The sequence below is a fragment of the Aptenodytes patagonicus genome, chromosome 1 (assembly GCF_965638725.1).
Source record: "Aptenodytes patagonicus chromosome 1, bAptPat1.pri.cur, whole genome shotgun sequence".
Lineage (NCBI taxonomy): Eukaryota > Metazoa > Chordata > Aves > Sphenisciformes > Spheniscidae > Aptenodytes > Aptenodytes patagonicus.
The window spans coordinates 78,485,979-78,505,460 of NC_134949.1; the positions used below are offsets into that span (position 1 = coordinate 78,485,979).

The 19,482-nt window shown below is 38.6% G+C and overlaps 1 protein-coding gene across 1 annotated transcript; it reads left to right on the top strand.

Annotated features, from left to right (window-relative positions):
• Positions 1 to 163: 163 nt before the first annotated feature.
• On the top strand, positions 164 to 17,745 carry SAMM50 (SAMM50 sorting and assembly machinery component). The gene is made up of 15 exons (XM_076343973.1): positions 164 to 276; positions 2,371 to 2,481; positions 4,003 to 4,104; positions 4,893 to 4,980; positions 6,090 to 6,196; positions 8,172 to 8,302; positions 8,502 to 8,589; positions 9,146 to 9,274; positions 9,989 to 10,060; positions 11,177 to 11,263; positions 13,753 to 13,823; positions 14,599 to 14,666; positions 15,504 to 15,650; positions 16,582 to 16,723; positions 17,535 to 17,745. The coding sequence occupies exons 1-15, from the start codon at positions 256 to 258 to the stop codon at positions 17,578 to 17,580; spliced, it is 1,410 nt and encodes a 469-aa protein (XP_076200088.1). The 5' UTR covers positions 164 to 255; the 3' UTR covers positions 17,581 to 17,745.
• The last annotated feature ends 1,737 nt before the right edge of the window (positions 17,746 to 19,482 follow it).

The following is a 19,482-nucleotide window of genomic DNA, read 5'->3' on the forward strand; positions in this document are numbered from 1 at the left end:
TAAGGGGATACATGTGAAAAATGTTTTTTTTTTTTAAGGCAGTAACTTCTTCCCCAAAAAGCCCTGCTCCCTTCTTCCGGGCTGACGAAGCATCCGGGGAGCGCAAGCTTCGCCCCGCCTCTTCCCGCTCCTCCGGCCAGTGGGAGCCGAGGCGGGGCTGCCTGTCATGGCCGCCCCCGTGCTGCGGCCTTGAGCTCCAGCGGCCCCCAGCTCGCACGGCCCCGCTGCCCCCGGCCGCCGCCGCCCCTTGCCGCCATGGGCACCGTGCACGCACGGGTAAGCGCCGCGCCGCGGGGCAGCGGGGAGGGGCCCGCCGGAGGGCGGTCTCGGCGGCCGCGGCCGGCGTTCGCCCCCGCCCCGGGCCTGGCCCGAAGGTCGCCGAGGGGAAAGTGTGGCCGCGCTCCTCCGCCGAGTACAGCGCGGCTCGCCGGGGCTGGGACCGGGATCAGGATCGGGCCGCCGTGCCGTGCCGTGCCCCGCCTTGCCTGAGGGGCTCCGCGCAGGCCCGGGCGGCGGTACCCCGGGGATCCGCGCCCAGCGCCGCCGGGGACAGCCGGGCCGGCAATCTCCGTTCTGCCAGGGCCGTGCGCGGGGCTCGGCTGGTGGCAGGCGGAGAGGTAGGGGAAGGGGCCTGGCCCCGCCCGGCCCGGCCGGGCTCCGCTGCCGCCGTCCCGGTGCTCGGAGGCGCCTTGCCTTCCCTTCCCGGGCCTTTCCTTCCTCCCTGGCGGCGGTCGGGGTTGACCTTGCCGCGGGGGGCTGGCAAGAGCCAGACTGCGTGAATGAAAACAGAAAAAAACAAACGGCGAGGAAAAAAAACCCCAAACCAAACGGCGAAGCAAAGAGGAACTGCCCCGCAACTGCAGCGCTCGCGGTGAGAAGTGGAGGTTGTAGGTTTGCACTTCCTCGGTCAACAGCAGTGTCGCTTAATGAGACCTGTTGTGTCTTGGGCGCCTGAAGCGCTTGGAGGTCCTCATGAACAGAAGCGTAAGTCTCCACATCCGTACACCGTTGCTTAAAAAAGGAAGGTAAAGATTTAAGCGTTTGTTGTGGTAGGACAAAAAGTAGTGGTTATGATGGCGGCGGAAAAAGTGTGGCTTAGGCATCAGAAAGGAATTTCAAAGAATAAGGATGCATAGGCTCTGAAATACTTTAGGAAGGCATTGAATTCTCCATGCCTCAAGGCTTCATTAGAGAAGCATTTCTCGGGATGGGCACCCCTGCGTAGGCGTGTTTAAAACTGATGTAGGTAATTCAGGTATGATTAACGAGTGAATTTGGGGGCTAAGAATGGTTTGGATGATACCTCAAGATCCCAGGTGGAATACCTCTTTCCTGTGAGCCTGTTGAAAACCAGCAGGCTTTTACATAGTGTTTAATTAGACTGAGGAATATATTGCTGCAGGGGACTGTTAAGGCTCCAGAGTGTCTAATTACCATGACTAATTTAATTTCCGTTTCAAATTTTTTTCCTTGTATTCTTGGTTTTATATCCATCTGTAGTATGAACCAATACACAGTGTTTTGTGGATGCAGAGTGTTTCCTGTTTGCCTGAGAATTACTGGGAGTGAGAGAGGATTCTGTGTTCATTTAACTTGATTCTGATGTGTAACAGCAACTTACTATTCCAGCAAAACAGTTGTCCTTAAATAACGCAGCAAGTACTGTATTAGCGTCTTAGGACTAAAAGTAGATTTACTGAGTTATTCAATCCTGACCTCTGCTTTTGCAGGTAACCCTCTATTCACTCTTTGAATCCTTTATCTTCTGATACGTCTTATTTTAGGACTCTTTCAGGTATAGTAAATAAAGCCATGCTGTGCTGGAAACCATTTTGATTAATATGTTCACCTCTCATGGATAGGGCCTGAGGTTCTTGAGCATTACTTGGAAGGATACTTTTAAAAGAAATATTAAAATCTAAAAGCATATAAATGTATGCAAAGTAACATGCTGAAAACACCTGTTGGTTTCTTTGAATAGTTCAACATTCATACTCCTCTCTCTCCCAAAAACCCAAACTAAGTAGTGACACCCTGATTGTTTAGACTTTTTTTTTTTTTATAAGAAGGTAGAATTCATGTTTAACATAGGAAGCATGCCTTAAAAATAAGGCTATTTTTGGAAGAGTGCGGAGTATTTTTGAGAAATCATTCAACATGGAAGCTATTCAGCTTGCATTAAAAATTTTAGCAAGCAGGTAGGTAACAAGTGTGCTGGTAATTCCCCTCATTTAAGTTGTTCTCTTTTGTTTTTTTTCCCCTTAGGATCTGATGAGCACAGTGTCAAGAACCATATTTTTTTTCCTTTGCAAAAGGCATAATCACAAATCCCCATACCATATTAAACGCAGTTTTCTTTTATGCTTTCAGAGTTTGGAGCCTCTTCCAATGGGTGGGCCAGACTTTGGTGCCTTGGGAGAGGAAGCTGAACTGGTTGAAGTTGAACCTGAGGCCAAGCAGGAAATTCTTGAAAACAAAGATGTAAGTACCTGAACAACATCCTGATTTTTTTCTTCAGAGAAATGTCTTGGCACCCTTGCTTGCTTGTTTTTCGTAAGGGAACTTTCTAAACTATGGTTTGAGATGTGAAATAATTAAATTTAGTGCTGTGAATTTAATCTGATGTTGTCTGGTTCCGGTTCTTTTTTTCCCTACCACAGGAGTTGTTATTAAAATTCAGCTTTGAGCTAATAGACCTGTTTGCAGATGCTACTGTCCCCTCTCTCTCATAAGAGATGACTGCTTCTGCAACACTGCCTAGGAGCAAACCAAGCAACCGTCCTTAATCTGCTGGAGTGCAGCATTAGCCAGGTTAGGGTGAAGTGCCACCATGTGAATTACTAACTGCAGCAGAGGATGGTAACTTTTTTTTTTAATATTTCACATGTAAGAGCATGTCTGTCTTGGCCCATAATATGTTTAGCCATGCTAGAGGGGTGAGGTATCATGCATTATCTTAGTTTTTATTAAAATTTTCCTTTTCCTTATGCTTTTCAGAGACATCCTCGCTAGAAGCTTGGTAATAACATTTGTGTTTTATTTAGTTCAATATGTATATATTCTTATAGGGTTTTTTTAAGCAGTTTGCAGTAATGCTAGGTTGCTCTTAGTCTGCAATTTTATTATGTGTGAATACATGAAATGTTTGCAGATTTTTTTTTTTTGACACTTACCCCTAAAATTATAATACACTGAAAAAGTTGGAAAAATAATGGGAATGCAATCAATGCAGTCCATTTGTACCAGCTAACCTGGAGCCTGCTGTGATTTTTAAGATAAATTTATCTCAGATGATTATATAACAAGATGAATGATTTTAAGAAAATATAAAACCTCATAATGCTAGTGATCTTAATATGCATTTTAAACTTGTCCTAGTTTCGGCTGGGATAGAGTTAATTTTCTTCCTAGTAGCTGGTACAGTGCTGTGTTTTGGATTTAGGATAATAATGTTGATAACACACCGATGTTTTAGTTGTTGCTACGTGGTGCTTACACTAGTCAAGGACAAACTACAATGCTCCAGTGGCAGTAATAATTTTAATAGTTAGAGTTTAAATATTTATGGCTTGTAGGTTGGTTTGTTTTTTCTTTTAACTCTTTGCTTATGTGTAGCTGATAGAAGAAATAGCTGAATACGACTAACTACATGTTTTGTCTTACATGTGTTAAGATATCAGTGTGATTTCTGCAGTGACTTATTTGTCCATACGCACTTATGACTAAAATCCAAGCAGCTATGGTCTGTTTCTGTCTCTTCTGCTACAACCAGTATTAGCTTTGGTATTAGAGTTCTTTTTTTCTTTAATTTTCATGTTAAGCGAACAACTTTCCAGAATTGTAGATAGCACGGATTTCTGATAATGTCGGTTAGCAGCAATTAGCCTAGAAATCTTCCGGATTTTTCACTGGGACAACAATATTTTTTTCTGCATTGGTGATTTTGATACTCGTTATTAGATGCAAATTCAGTATTTGTGTTTAAACATCTGTTCTGTTTAGGTGGTGGTTCAGCATGTGCACTTCGATGGACTTGGAAGGACCAAAGATGACATTATCATGTATGAAATCTCTGATGTTTTCAAGGCGAAAAATCTTATTGATGTAAGTACCGTAGTGAATATCAGACCTACTGTTTAAGAATTCAGGTTACGATTTTCTCTTTTTCCTGCTTTGGACTACTCCCTTCAGACATGGGGCAACTTTGTCAAGTTTTGTGATGATTCTGATCTTGTGATATGGAAGCCAGACTTAAATATGAAATACTGGCAGATACTGTATTTTCTGATGTATTCAGCTCAAAGACGTTGTGAGATGGCAAGCGGTACTCTCAGCTATTTTTTCAGCTTCACTCTTCCCATTTGAGAATTGCTAACCGTGCAGGTGACACTTTCAGTTAATTTGCTTAAGATAAATTATTGGATCTCAGCACAGATTACTGATGCCAGTCTCCACAATGGATCAAAGTGTGAGTTAGGCTGTATGTCCTTGCCCTTTTAGGTGGTGATTCCTTCTGGAGTACACCTGGCAGTTAGACCTGTAAATTGGTCTAAATTTAAACAGATTGGGGTGTTTGGGTTTTTTGCGAAAAGCATGGGTCCTGTAAATAGGTGTATAAGTTTTAAGTACTGAAGCCTATTCAAATAATAGGTTTAAGTATTACAACAATTAGGATGCAAACTAACAGAAGGTAGGAATTGAGCCAGATGCTTTGGATTGAATTTATTTCTTTACAGATTCAAGTGTTAAAGTAGTTGTGATCTGTTTTGAAGGCACATATATGTGTCTTTGTATACAAAATCTGTTAATATTGTGTGACTTAGCTGCATTTTAACTATTTTATCATAGTTATTTTTTGATAACCTGAAAAGACTGAGCTACTTATCCTGCAGGTGATGAGAAAATCGCATGAAGCTCGTGAAAAGTTGCTTCGTCTAGGAATCTTTAGACAGGTAGAGGTTCTGATTGATACCTGTCAAGGTATGTATTGCCTCATTAATCCTTGCCTTTTTCCTCATACACACATAGACACATACATACCTATAATGTACATTTCCCTGTGTAACAGGTTGGACATTTTTTGTGTATATAACTTACTCTCTCATATACCTTTATATATTTTAGATGTACCTGTAGGTGTGCTATATATATGAATGTATGTGTCTACATCCATTATCCTTATGCTGTCTGTATATATGTGTATGTGTCTATAAATATTACTTGTATATATGCAAAAATGAGTGAATTTCCAGCACTAAAATAATTACAGTACACAACCCTTAATCCAAAGTTTCAAAGGAACACTTGAGGAAAAGCTTGAAAATGTTTCCTGCGCTTCCATGTATTACATATCACATAACTGACGTTATATCAGCACATCCTTGGTGCTTAAGGAAATACCAGCAATTGTACCAGTGCTTGTGATTAAAAATTGGCTTATGGTATATATGGGGCAGCTGAACGTATGCATGTTTCACAGTAAGGCTCGGTTGGCATTCCTGGGCTCATGGTTGCTTTTCAAACCCATTGCTGTTCTCTTCAGCAGAGGAAAGTTGTGTTATTGAGAAGGAAACGCAGCGCAGTCCCACAGGTTGCTGGCAATGGGATGCTGTCCCATTTGCTTCAAGCAGAATTAGGTACCCTCGACAGCTGTGTGTTGGAACAGCTGCCGTAGCCAGAGCCCTGAGGGAACTGGGCGGTTTCTGTTGTTCAGCACTTGCCCACAGAGTGCTGGGAGCTCTGCCCTAGTGACGGCGTTCTTCTTGCCATGTCTGGACCACTTTAATTTCTGTTTATTCTAATGTAAGAATTTGTGTACATCTTTGGTTTTGGTGGGTAGGTAACAAAAAAATGTTACTATTTCATAATTAAACTAACATGTTGGTGATTGAAGCTGGTCATGCTATGACTGAACCAAATTCTGCACTCATATCCAAGCGACATCTTTTTCTCAAGCCGTTTTTCTTTGTAATGTGGACTTTTATTATCATTTAATTCAACCGGTTTTCAAATAATTCGTCATCTTCTGTCTGCATTTTTTTTAAATAGCTCTTTAGAGACAACATACATTTGTTTGTTTGTTTATGTAGGAGATGATGCCCTTCCAAATGGTTTAGATGTAACCTTTGAGGTAACAGAATTGAGAAGACTAACTGGAAGCTATAATACTATGGTTGGCAACAATGAAGGCAGTATGGTAGGGATTATTTCAAATAATTATTAATTCCTTTTGATATTCCTCTTACTTTCATGTTTCAAACCTAGCAAGGAATTTGGTGATTAAATAAGTGAGGACTTGATCCAAGCCAAATTATTTTCTTGATCCAGCTTTACTAAGGCTTTGCCAGACCTTCGTCTCTAAAGAGTCTTTGTATTAGTCAGGCTTTCATTCGGCAAAAGCCTGTTTTGAGGTAGGGAAGAATGCTGTAGCTTCCAACTCAGTATGTTAATTTTTTAATTCTTAAAATGACTTACATTATTTCTTGGTAATATTTAAGATGCTTTATCTACTGGAGAGATTAGTAAGGAGTTTGGCATTTAGTTTCTACGAGATGTGTTTAAAGTGTTTTTCTTCTCAGTCAAAATGCTTTATGTTTGACTTAGAAATTGTTCTTGGTTTCCACTATTTTAGCCCACTACCAGTTATTCTGGGCTGCAAAATGCAAGGTTTTCCAGAACCGTACAAACCGTGGAACTTGTTTCCATTTGATTGAATTAAGGATGCATCAGATTAAAATGTTGTGTGAAAAATGTTTACCAATTGACAGAAAAAGTAACAACTGTACTGTTGTTCTGTTAATGTCCTTTTAACAGAAGTGCTGGTGTAAGTAGATCGTGCTTTCAGGTGCTCGTTCCTGCACCCATTCTGCCTTCTCATGTGCACAGTGCAGCTGTGCCTGGGGCTGGTGGATAAGCCAGATCAAGGGACTCATCTTTTCTTCTTGGGGGTATTTTTAACCTGGTTAAGATACTGCATGACTCAGGTGATCATGTTTTGCAAGTGCAGGGAGAATAGCAACTCAGTGAGTTGAGAGCTGCTTATGCAGCTCCGCTGCCGAGAGCAACGTCCAGGGTGTTGCGGCCTGAATGAAGCCAGTGGGGAATCCTACCTGTTGGTTCCAGTACATTTGAAAACAGTCTGAAAGCTACTATGGTTTCTCTTTTTGTATTCAGCTTCCCCCTCTATTTGATTTTAATTTGTTACAGAGAAGTAAAACATTTGAATGATGTAAAAGCATGACTCGTATACACTGGTATTGGCAGCAGAGATTGTTTCCTTAAGAGTTAAATAGATTTGACATTTATTCTAATCCCTTAAATTCATCTGAAGCTTATAGATCTAGTATTTCATACCGATAGCCCTTTGGATTAGTGGTTTCTGGTTAGTTGGATAACGGCATAGTAGCCACCATCACAAAGTTCAGGTGACTGATTTGCTTCCAATAGCTGTTAAGACAAAGGCAATCAGGATTTGGTAGCTTTTTTTACATTCTTTTAAAATAGAAAGCACAACAATAGAACAGTCCTGGTAGTGTCTGTGCTTGGAGAAAACTTGCTCCATCCTTTCTGCCAAAGGGCCAAGAGCTGCCAAAGGGATCCAAGGAATTTGTGTCAGAACAGGCTGAAGTGTTTAACTAGTTTCTGTAGAATTGTAATGGTATGTTGTACTGCTGTCAGGACTGATTGCAAAAACATCTTGTTACTCAAAAATACAGGGGAGTGACTCTATCGATAATTTTCCGTTGGCTTATTGCTGTGGTTCTCATGAACCCTACCTGACAAGTAGTTTTCCTGATGATCAGCTGGAAAGTCTGCAGTTGCAGAGCAGCTGCTTATTATGCCAAAGACTTATTCTCCTGGGCTTTGAGACCGGCTGGGAGATTTTGCTTAAAATAATAGCAGTACTGATGATACAGTGAGAATGCAGATCAAGTCAGCAGCTACTGGACAGCAATAAAAATTGGATGATTAACTATAACTTGTGCTATTGTGATGGCTTTTGCTGCCAGTGCAAAGAGAAACCTAACTTAAAAGAAAAACACGTTCAGTTACAACTATTTTTAGTGTCTTCGTTTCTCATTCTCATGGTAGATATGCTTGTCTTCTCACGATTAAGATGCAAGACAGCAAACTATATGAAATGTTGGGTTTTTTTTTTTTATTTTCTGTAGGTACTTGGGCTCAAGTTCCCAAATCTCTTTGGACGTGCAGAAAAGGTAACCTTCCAGTTCTCCTACGGAACAAAGGAAACTTCATACGGCCTGTCATTCTTCAAACCACAGCCTGGAAACTTTGAAAGAAAGTAGGGGATGCATTTTTGAGTACTTCTTTTTTCAGTGAAGGAATATAAAACAATTAATAAGATCTTTCATTGAGTAATAATTAAATTTATTTCTTTGCTGAGAATCTGTTAATAAGTTTCTTAACTTTTTGTGATAATTTAAAACTCCACCTACTTAAATAGTTTCACTTTCAAACCTACCAGTAATGTTGTGTTTCAGTTTTTCAGTTAACCTGTATAAAGTAACTGGACAGTTCCCTTGGAGCTCTCTTCGTGAAACTGATAGAGGAATATCAACAGAATTTAATGTAAGTATAGCACAAGCATTTGTAGAACACATGCTTCATTTACATTTAATTCAGGTCACAGCTGGCTTTCGCAAATATTTGGTTTACTTTTTTAATGATTGAAACATTTGTGCACAGGGCTAACTTGTCATTATTTGAAAGAGGTCAACAATTTTAAAATGACAGAGGTGATACACCGTAGTCTTTTTGTTAGAAGTCAATCTTATTTAGGCCATATAAAAATACCAATGTGTTTTTCTCCAAATTTTTAATGTTTAAAGTATCATTTCAGAGAGGCAGCGGGTTGCCTAGCTCGCTGTATCAGCTCTATTCGAGATATTTTTCATTTGGGATGGATTAAGTAATGTGCACCTACTTGGAGAAACTGTCTTGGCTGGAGCAGGGTTAGCATTACTCTAAAATGAAAAAGGGTTTATCTCTGGTCCAAGAAGTTTGGAAAGAAAAAGCATAGACTCATGTATAAATAAACTTTAAAGAGAAAGATTTTTCAGTGAAATGTTTATTTTAATTTTGTAGCAAAAATTTTTTCATGTCTCGCTCAATTCTTTATTTGTAGTTTCCAATCTGGAGGACTAATCACACGCTGAAGTGGGAGGGTGTGTGGAGAGAGCTTGGCTGCCTTGCTAGAACAGCATCCTTTTCCGTTCGAGAAGAAAGTGGACACTCTCTTAAATCTTCTCTCTCTGTAAGGCTTTTTCCTAATAATTTTTTAAAACACATTATTTTGAGTCATTTAATTCTTACGAATGATACCAAAGGAGCTTTTTGCCTTCGTAGGTAGTGTGTTTTACTTCAAATGTCTTTTGCTGTGTTTGGTCATTCACACAGAGTCATCCAGGAGGTCCAAATAGAAAACATTTTCATAATTGACTGTTGCATTTTGACTGTTGCTTAGGCTGGCTTGTTCTTTCTGCAGGGCCTCCCTCCGTGTCATCTGCCATCTCTTTTTGCAGAATTGTCTTGTTTTGTACAAGACAGGATCAGTAAATTTCCTCATCCTGCAGTTGCTGTGCCCTTTATAAATATTCTTTCCCATACCAGTTTTTAGTCACTTGTCACCTTTAACTTGTAGCTTACAAATTGTAGGAGATAAACTATTTGCAGGTTACTGTCACAAAATTGGTGATTTACACTGGGGCATTGTTGCTGCTATATTTCTGGTGTCTACCGTGGCCAAAAGGTATAAATATATATATATATATATTTGATGTGGCTTCTAAAGTCAGAACTAAGTTAGTCTGTAGGTTCATTGTTCCCAAATCCATGGAGCTACACTAGCCTTAGCTGGAGCTGTGGCTGTCTTCCACTGTGTGCACAGTTTTTGAAGGAAAATAATAGTGTCACTCTGTGGTATTCAACAGATAAGAGAACCTAAAAATAATTGTTTGATTCTTTTCAGCATGCTATGGTAATTGATTCCCGGAACTCTTCAATCTTGCCAAGACGAGGTGCTTTGCTAAAAATTAATCAGGTAGTATTAAATCACTTATACTATTACTGGATTTTATCTGTAAGTGTGTTTGAGTAAGTCTTAATTTATCTAATTGATGTTCATGTTAAAAATGTCTAAAGTTAGAAATTAATCCTAAATTGACTAGGAGACAGTGATAGTCAGTATTTACTTTCTATATTTACAGTGTGTGCCTTTTAAAACAATGAAATTTTCATTTGTATACCACTGGTCAAACAGCACAGCCATTTTATCTCGCCATTAGCATTACATTATTTATTAGCTGAGATATGTTATCCCTGACAGTATTTACTCTACACTTTACAGTAGGTATTAGGCCTTGTTTTCTAACACTGTGATGTATGATTACCAGTCTGTGGTCCTGTTGCTACTTACAAAGTTTGTCTTAGAATTAAAAATTAAAGACTGGGTAAGAATAACTCTCAAAGGCGTACGCATGTATCATTTTGGTACATAAAATGGTTTTCACTCTTGTTACTTTCAGAGCTATTAGAAAAGCTGGCTTTTCTGCTGTATGGGTTAATACTTCAGAAGCATTAATTTCTGCAATGGTTTAGAAGCAGATTGCTTTGAAATGTCACTGGAACTAAAAGTGCTAGTGTTCCTGTAAGCAACAGTGAACTGTTCTGTTTCTGAGTGAGAAAGGTGGTTATAATTCAGGGTTTAGTTAATGTATCATATGTTAGATGTTGCCTCTAACACTGATTCAGTCACTTCGCTTGTTATTTTCAACTAGCACTGGTGTAATGCAACTGGCTGTCTGGTTCTTCAGCCCTGCTTTAGTACATATGACATCTTCTCAGGTTTAGGTAAATACAGTAAGAGTTTTGATTTCAGGTGCTGAATTTTCCAGCTCCATTCTATTTTGCCGTCATTTACAAAATGGCTTAGAAAGCAATACCTTGGTTTAATATTTGGAGGAGAAAATTGCAGCTCACTGTTCTGAGGGTCATGCATGTTTTTTCATTGGTCCAAAACTCAGTTGTCTCTCCATACCAGTGTATCTGTATTTCTCGTACAGAAAACACTGCTTATGCTGATGCAGACATGATGAACTTTTAGGGGGAAGAAACATGTAAAATCCGTTACAACTTTCATGAACTTATGTCTTTGCAGGAGTTGGCTGGCTATACGGGTGGAGACGTGAGCTTTCTCAAAGAGGATTTTGAATTTCAGTTGAATAAACAACTCATCTGGGATTCGGTAATTTTTTTACAGATAATTTAGTAATTCATCTGAGTTAACAAATGAGGTTATTGAATCTATGTCTTATGATGATTTTTCACCATGGATTAGAAAAAGATCATGGAAGTGAAAGATGGATGGTGTGGATATCTTGATATGGTTTTTTGAAAGTGAAATACTCTTTATTTTTAACCTGACGTTCCTGCTGTGCACAGTCACTTGAGAAGTGGGCATTTTGGAAAGAACGACTTGTTTGACAGTTAACCATACGAACTCTTTTCCTTTCAGAAGTAATGTTGGGCATGTCTGTTTTTTGTGATCTTTCTTAAGAGTGATTTTTCAGAAACTTATTACAGCCTTTGTTCTGTCTTTTTCACCTGGTTATGAATATTCTGACTAATCTTGGTCTAGTTTTCTCTTGTCATTGTAAATTATGAATGTATGACTAATTTTGGTATCATAGCATGTAATTATTTCTTCTGCATAAAATTATTGGGCAGGAATGGAAAGGCTCATTTCACTACAACACTAAGCTTGCACTACAACATTTTGAACTTCATATTTGTGCACAATGAATGATTTAAGTTCCAATAAGACAGACACATGGTAGCATGAGAAGTTTATATGAGATCCCTCATCTGCCACCCTGTAGGCAGAGCACGTCACAGATTTTATGGTGTGGTGTCTACATTAGCACTTTGGTTTGGAGACACTGTGCTGTTTTGAAGCAAATTCCTGTATCATCATCTCTTGGAAGTCTTGGTTTGGTTGGCAAAGCAGTTCTTGTGTATACCAACCAGATTTCCTTGAGAGGAAATGACACTGGGTAACTCCACTCCAAGTTCATGTTTAATGCACTCCAGCTTCTTATGAGAACATAGAGGTCTTAAGTTTCAGGCATCTTTAACAGCACAGAGCTAGTATAAGGTGGAAATAGGTGTTTTTCTGCTTAGTGGAATAAGAATTTAACTATATACTAGAAATATTTCTGTCTGTATTTAGAAAGAAGTTCTTTATCCCATGGAGATAGTGCAGTAAGTTCTTGTCTCACAGCTGAATGGGGAATTAAACAGCAACTTCCATTATGAAGATTTCAAAATCAGAGGTTACAATAATTTGCATCCCAACATACTAAAAAACCCAAACCAAAACAAAAAAGCGTTGAGAAGATCTCTGCATCTTGAAAGCTTTTTAAGAAGCACTGGAATAATGAAAAAATTCTAGGAGACTGGAAGGATGTTAGCATTATGCCAACAGTACAACTGAAAAACTCTAAGCTGCTGTCGCAGTGCAGATAGTAATGAACTGATGCTGTAAGGATCTGTTGGTCTGCTGTTTCATGCTTTTGTTCTGAGGTGACTTGGTGCAATGAAGTTCTTGAGTTAAACCAATGAGGCCAACACAGAAGGGCATTTTAAGGCTATTTGCTATACCACTTTCTTATTACATCATTATATTTGCACCTTCCATGTAGTGGAAGAAAAGGCATTGCCTGATGAGTGCACTTCTAGTCATCTGGCATTTATTTGCTGACCTTCAGTTGAGAAAGACAGCGTATTCTCCTATGAAGTAATTTAATGGCTTCATGGCTACGCAAAGAGGACTTTGCTCTTTCCCATGACTGCTGATACGCCTACATTGTGAAAGTGAAGCATATCTCATCATGTGGGGTACATAATTTTATGTCATCCGTTGTTCATGAGTGTAGACTTGCGTGCAGCTGGCTTTTGCATATGCCGTGTGTTGTGTAACCAGATACGCATATACTGCCTGATGAGTTTGCATCTGATAATGGCAGGGGAAGCATCTGGGGACTCTCAGGGCAGAAGGCAGCAGGAGTGTGCTGTAAAATTAGAGAAATTATCCAGCATCTTTAGCCTAGGTATTGACAATAGAGCCCACCATCTGGCAGCAATACTTCTACTTGGTACACAGGCATCAGACAAATGATTAAATGTATTTATTATAGTGGTTTGGCTCCCGAGAATTACTGTATAGATAAGCAGTAATGATGTATGTGTATTTGATGTCAATATAGTGAGTTGCAGAAGATGGTTTCATTTAATTATAAGGCTAATTCACAGGCAGGTAATAATTGTACATTTTTGATAGCTGTTTGCTGGACTTAGCCTCCTATGGGTTTAAAATTGCCAGGAGTAATTTATGTCAGCAGTGTTGTCTTATTTCCAGACGTGAAAATTCCTAAGAAAATAGGAGCTAGACGAGTGTTCCCTTTAACTATTGTGAAAGCAGCACTTGGTTCAAATGTGCTGTATTGACTTTCTCAAGATGTAGTACTGCGTAAAAGAAAGAGGGCAGCAATGATCAAGAGTTTGCTGAAAATACAGTTACTGATGGTGTGATATCTGTGCATACACTGTGATCATCTGTAACTTTCTGTCAGACTAATGGGAGCTCTGCCTGTTACTGAGCGATGAAATTTTACTAATACAATTTTTAGGGAAATGAAGTAATATGTATTAATAAACAACTTTTTCCCTCCAAAGGTTTTTTCAGCATCACTTTGGGGCGGAATGCTAGTACCTATCGGAGACAAGCCATCCAGTATAGCTGATAGGCAAGTTTTTAAAATGTTTCTTCATTTTTTTCAGTCAACCCAGGTAATGTATAAAGAAAACTCTGTAGTACAGAGAGAAGCATTTGTAGTTCTGGTTCTGAGGAGAATAAAGTAAGTTTCTAGTTAGCTTTAATTGCATGTTAGTACTCAAGCCATGCCTTCTGGTTTTGATTTTCATATTGGGGTAGTATAAATTTATAATTTGCTATGTAGTAGCTCTGCCTGCCAATATTTATGGTTGCAAAATGGTATTTACCATCTGCAAAATTTTGTATCAGGCATAGGTAACGCTGTAGGTATTTTTAGAAGTAAAGCCACATTGTAACTATGTTGGCTTTTTAGGCAATTTTGCCCTCTAACATCTGTGTTTAAAGATCACTGGCAGAAACCATTTAGACTTAAATTTATTTACAATAAATACTAAGTGTCAAGTTCACGTGTGATAGATCTTAACTACAGTATTTCTATCAAAATTATTACAACAGACAGAATCAGACAGCATTCTGATTCTTCTTCAGTGCTGGGGAACCTTCGGTTTTGATCTTTGTAGGTGATGGAAGACTGATTTTTATTTTTAATACTCCCATTTATTTTGAATTTTTTGCCAAATGCATCAGGATTTAGATATAATTTCTTGTATTTCTTTAAATACACTTTACTAAACCTGTTACAAAGTTACCTGTGACTCCGAAAAGCAATGTTAGAAGTATGGCTAGATATTTTCAAAGATGTCCGTCAAGTGAAGCATTAAATTCAATTTGACTGTATTCATTAGGTTTTACCTTGGTGGACCAACAAGTGTGCGTGGATTCAGTATGTACAGCATTGGACCCCAGAGCGAAGGTCTGAAACTTTTAAATCCCACTCCTCTGACAATACTGTAAATACTAGTGTGTAACAAAGAATCGAATTCTGTCCTTAAGCTTTGTATAGCTTAAAAATAATTGCACTCATTCTGCGCTTTGAGTCTGAGAAGCGTTATGTCTTTGATCTGTCGTTATATGTTAGTTCACAATGGAATAAACCCCAGTAGTTCTTAGTTAAGCCATAAGCTAATTTTGTCAACCAAGTGTGTGTTCAGACTTGCATACTTCCAATATGTCACTTTAATTAGTAAGCAACCTTCAAGCTGAAAAAGTTCCCAGAAGATGGTTATAGCAATAGTCACGTTAAATCTCTGTTTGATACAGCATATGTTCAGGTAGCTTAGGGGAAAGGTAATCTGATCAACAAAGGTGTTTTGAGAGCCAGGAGCTTCCTCAGTTCTATTCCTTACTCTGCTGCTGACTTACTGTTATCAGTGGATTCAGTATTCGGTATATTTTAAAGCTAATTGTTTAATTGTATCAATTTCCCATTTTTAAAACTAAGGCAAGTATTTCAGAGGTGTTCAGGAGGTAGTCTCTGATGAACCACAAGTAGGTGCATGCCTCAGGCTGTTCCGGTGAGGGAATGAAGAAAAATGGCAATTCACTTGGAAGGTTTAAAGAATTGTGCAAGTGCTTATTTTTTTACTTGCTAGTGGTAAGGTTCGAGGGAGCTAGAAGGAAGTGGCGAGAATTGTAAAGGGTAGAAGTGCAATGTAAAACAACTTAAGGATTTGTTCTTGTACCTTTAACAACTGGTTCTTTTAATATATTCCACAGTAAATGCTTTTTTTCCAACATTTTACCTAAATAGGTGATTACTTGGGAGGAGAAGCGTACTGGGCTGGAGGCTTACATCTATACACCCCTCTCCCTTTCCGGCCAGGCCGGGGAGGGTTTGGAGACCTTTTCCGAACACATTTCTTTCTTAATGCTGGAAACCTCTGCAACCTTAACTATGGTAAGACTCAATATAATTGTATATAACAAAACCTGCTTCTCTCTATATATATAAAAGCACAAAGGAGAGCTGTTCTGTGTCTGTTTACTCAGAAGCAGTTTGTTTACTGCGTGTATTTTGGCGCCTGTCAAAAAGCTGTTGCTACTAACTTATACATTTGACAGATTGCCACTAATTTTTTTAGCTTGCTACATAAATTCTAGCACAACTTGTAGGAAAGAGAGCTAGGATGGTAACAGTAGTATCTGTGAATAGGTGATGTTTGCAGACCAGTGTGGTAATTGATCAACACCTGCTGTCTTACACCGTTCTAAAGGGAGACTGGAAGATGAAGTTTTAGTGGGATTCTGATGTTTTCTGGGTGGTGGCATTAGAGTGTAGATGAGGGTGTGGTAGCTGATGTGATGATTTTTTTTTTCTTTTTCTTCCATCCCCAACTTTTTTCAAGATATACTTCAGTGTATTAGTGTATGATTTTTCAGTATCAGTTCAATCAATTTGGGGATATCGTGATATTTGATGTCTGCCTCACTTGATGGAAGAGAGATGGCATCCATATGGGAGAGAGATACTTTATGCACAATTGAAAAGCAGATGAATCAACTTTAGTGGGTCTCTGTTAGTTTTAAAGACTTTTAGTTAAGACTTAACTTTTAGTTAAGTCTTTAGTACTTATTTCCAGATTCACGCAAGTAGGTACCCTATGGAGGGAAATGAAGATCAACCAGCAATCCAACTAGAATCGTAGAAGTTTGTCATTTGAGTCCAAGGTACTTCGTTGGCATTTATGGGAGTTGTGGGTAGTAAATAAATTTTGAATCGGGAGGGGATGATCTGAAGTAGTCTGTCTTTTAGCTCTGAAAATCCAGTTAGCCTTTGACCACCTTGACAGTCTACTTTGATTCTTGTTCTCCTGCTCTTTTGCTTTCAGGTGATGGTCCTAGAGCTCACCTGCAGAAGTTGGCAGAGTATATCCGATGGTCTTACGGTGCCGGAATAGTGCTCCGACTTGGAAACATTGCTAGATTAGAACTTAACTACTGTTTCCCCATGGGAGTACAGTCTGGTGACAGGTTTGTTTTTTACACCAATTTCTTTAATAGTAACTGGTTTTAAAGGTTACTGCACTACTGTCTGGTTTTGGTAGAGAGAATTGCTGCCTTTAAATTTTGCTTTTTCTATGCCAGTCTGGAGATGTTTCAGCACTTGATGCTCTTCTTTTAGTTCGCTATATTCATGTTGGTTTCACGGTACTTCTTGGTTTAAGACATCGTATCTCAGGTTTCAAAGTTCATTGAACTTGAGATTAGCTATTGAAATGTACGAGTAGCTGTGTAGGAGGTTTTATTTCTTTAGGGGAAATGATCACTCAAACAGCTCCTGGGATTTTCTTAAGCCTTCCAAAAACAAATGCTTGGATAAATACCGAATTTAATGTCTCTGCTTAAAAAATGAAAACAAGTTTAACTATAGATGAGGAGAAAGGGAGAGCAAATTAATTTGTTAGCAACTAATTATCCTACACCAAGCAAATATTATAGTATGGAATAGAAAAGCTTCAGGGGGCCTGTTCTTGCCTGTGAATACTGTGTGAGATACTCTGTATTTTGTACAGGAGTTGGATTATGTTTCTACTTGTCATTCATGTGAAATGTGAATTAATAGCAATTTGAAAATTATGGGCTTTATTTTGCAAATGTAAATACTCTGTATGGATGACAGATTGGCAAAGCATTTATTTAAAAAAGCTTTTGTCAGCTAAAATTTGAATTGTAACTTTCCAAAGATTGAAAACCCTGGGAGTTTAGGGGTAGGGCGAATTGATTTTCATTTCATCAGTACCTTCTATATCACTTATGTTGTTTATTATTTGTTTCTTTTCAGGATATGTGATGGTGTTCAGTTTGGAGCAGGAATCAGATTTCTATAATACAGAAACATTTTACATCAGTATATGAAATTGTGTTCTGTAATTGAAATCAAGACTATGATATAGCTTGATACGGTCTAACTTCTTCTTGAAATACAGATGAACTTCTGAGTGATTTACCTCTCAGACTCCACAAGAAACTACATTAAAGAATTATGCTCTAAAGGTTCATTGTACCTCTGATTCTTATCAAAGATGGGAGAGTGTTTATAGGATTCTAGCTATTTTAACTTACAGCTTTTAGTTATTAGTTGTTACTTAAAATATTAGAGAGTTGTGTCAGAAATTGGCTCTTGGATACGGTTCACGTGATTACAGTTGTCATTGGCCTGCACAGCCTTCGCTCTTCCAACCACGAGTCTCACAAGTATTGGGACGAACCAGCGTGAGCCTGGCTGGAGTGGAAATTAAGGGGGACAGTTTTTCTCCATCATCAACTTCTGTGAGCAAATGACCCTGAAAAAATTCTGTTAGGCATCAAAAATTATTTTATACAAACAATGGTTGTAAGTGAACCAAAATGTTCTGATTTGAATATATTTCACCATTCTAAGATCATCTCTATTTAAATGCCTCCTACAATCTGCATTGAATACTGTAAAAGTTCAAGTCAGCTGCTTAGCGCCGTAAATACTAAAATTCAAGAGTAACTTTGAAAGGTTCAGGGTTCTCAACTCTGAGGCAGTTTTGAGTGTTTTAATGCTCTTAGTGAAGCCATTGATTTGGGTCTTGCAAACAGATCTTTTTGTAGCAGTTGCAAAAGGGATGTCTAGACGTGATCATGGGATGCTATCTTGTTTGCTTTTGTGTGAGAGGCATGCCTCTCTACTGACTTCTTTAGATGCTAATTTCACTTAAAAGTGACCTCCTGTTTTATCACTTGACATATATTCCAGTTTTCGTAAGGTTGGACTAATTCACTAGTTTAGTTCTAACAACTCATCTTTGAAGATAGTTGCATATTCATGTTTTTATATGTATCGATCCTGAGTTGTCATTATCCTAAGAGAATCTGAACCTAGAATCCACTTTCCCTGCATCTAAATTCACATTTTTTTTTTATTAGGTGTTGGCAAAACTAAAATCATAATACAAAGAAGATTCTGGGAGAGTAGAACAGAAATGCGTAAGCTATTACACTCCTGGTTTCTTCTACTCGGCTAAAGACACCGGTTTGGACATCCTGGCAAGCTACTTGACTTTGCCGAATGCTGTCAGGACTGCCGTGAAATCTTGTTCCCAGTCAAGTTAGCACTGAGACTCCACTCTCTTTGAAGAGACCACAGTTTTATACGTTGCTTTAGCATTGGTATATATTGCTGTTGCTGTAATACAGTAACTAAATCTGTTCATGTTAGTAACTCACTTTCCAAAATATGAAGGCTAGAAACTGATCTGCTTGGTCTTGCAGAGCTCTGCTTGACTAAACATCCTTCCCTTTTTATGAAGTTGTAGCAACGGGCTCACAGATGTTCAAAACAGAAAATTGTGTGAATGACAGAAGTCAGGTCTATTTCAAACACCAAAATTTCATATAAAGAACCTTTTTTTCAGCATATGTATCTGACAGCTACTGTAGCAAATACATATTTAACAAAACATTTCAGATGGTTTTTTTGTTGTTATGAGATAAAATATGACACTATGTTAAGAATGTCAACAAATGTTACTGGTTTTTCACCAGCACTATCTATATTTTGACGTATAAAAATATTTTTAGTGGGAAGAATGGGAATGTTTAGATACCAAAATACCGTTAGGATTTTGTCCCAGGAGTTCAAAGTTTACTTTGGTCGTGTTGATAAAATTTGATGTATTCTGTTGCCTTAAGAACTCCTTTTTGTGCACACTGTTATTAAAGACTGGTCAAGTGTAGTACTTCAATAAATGAGACAGTCCTAA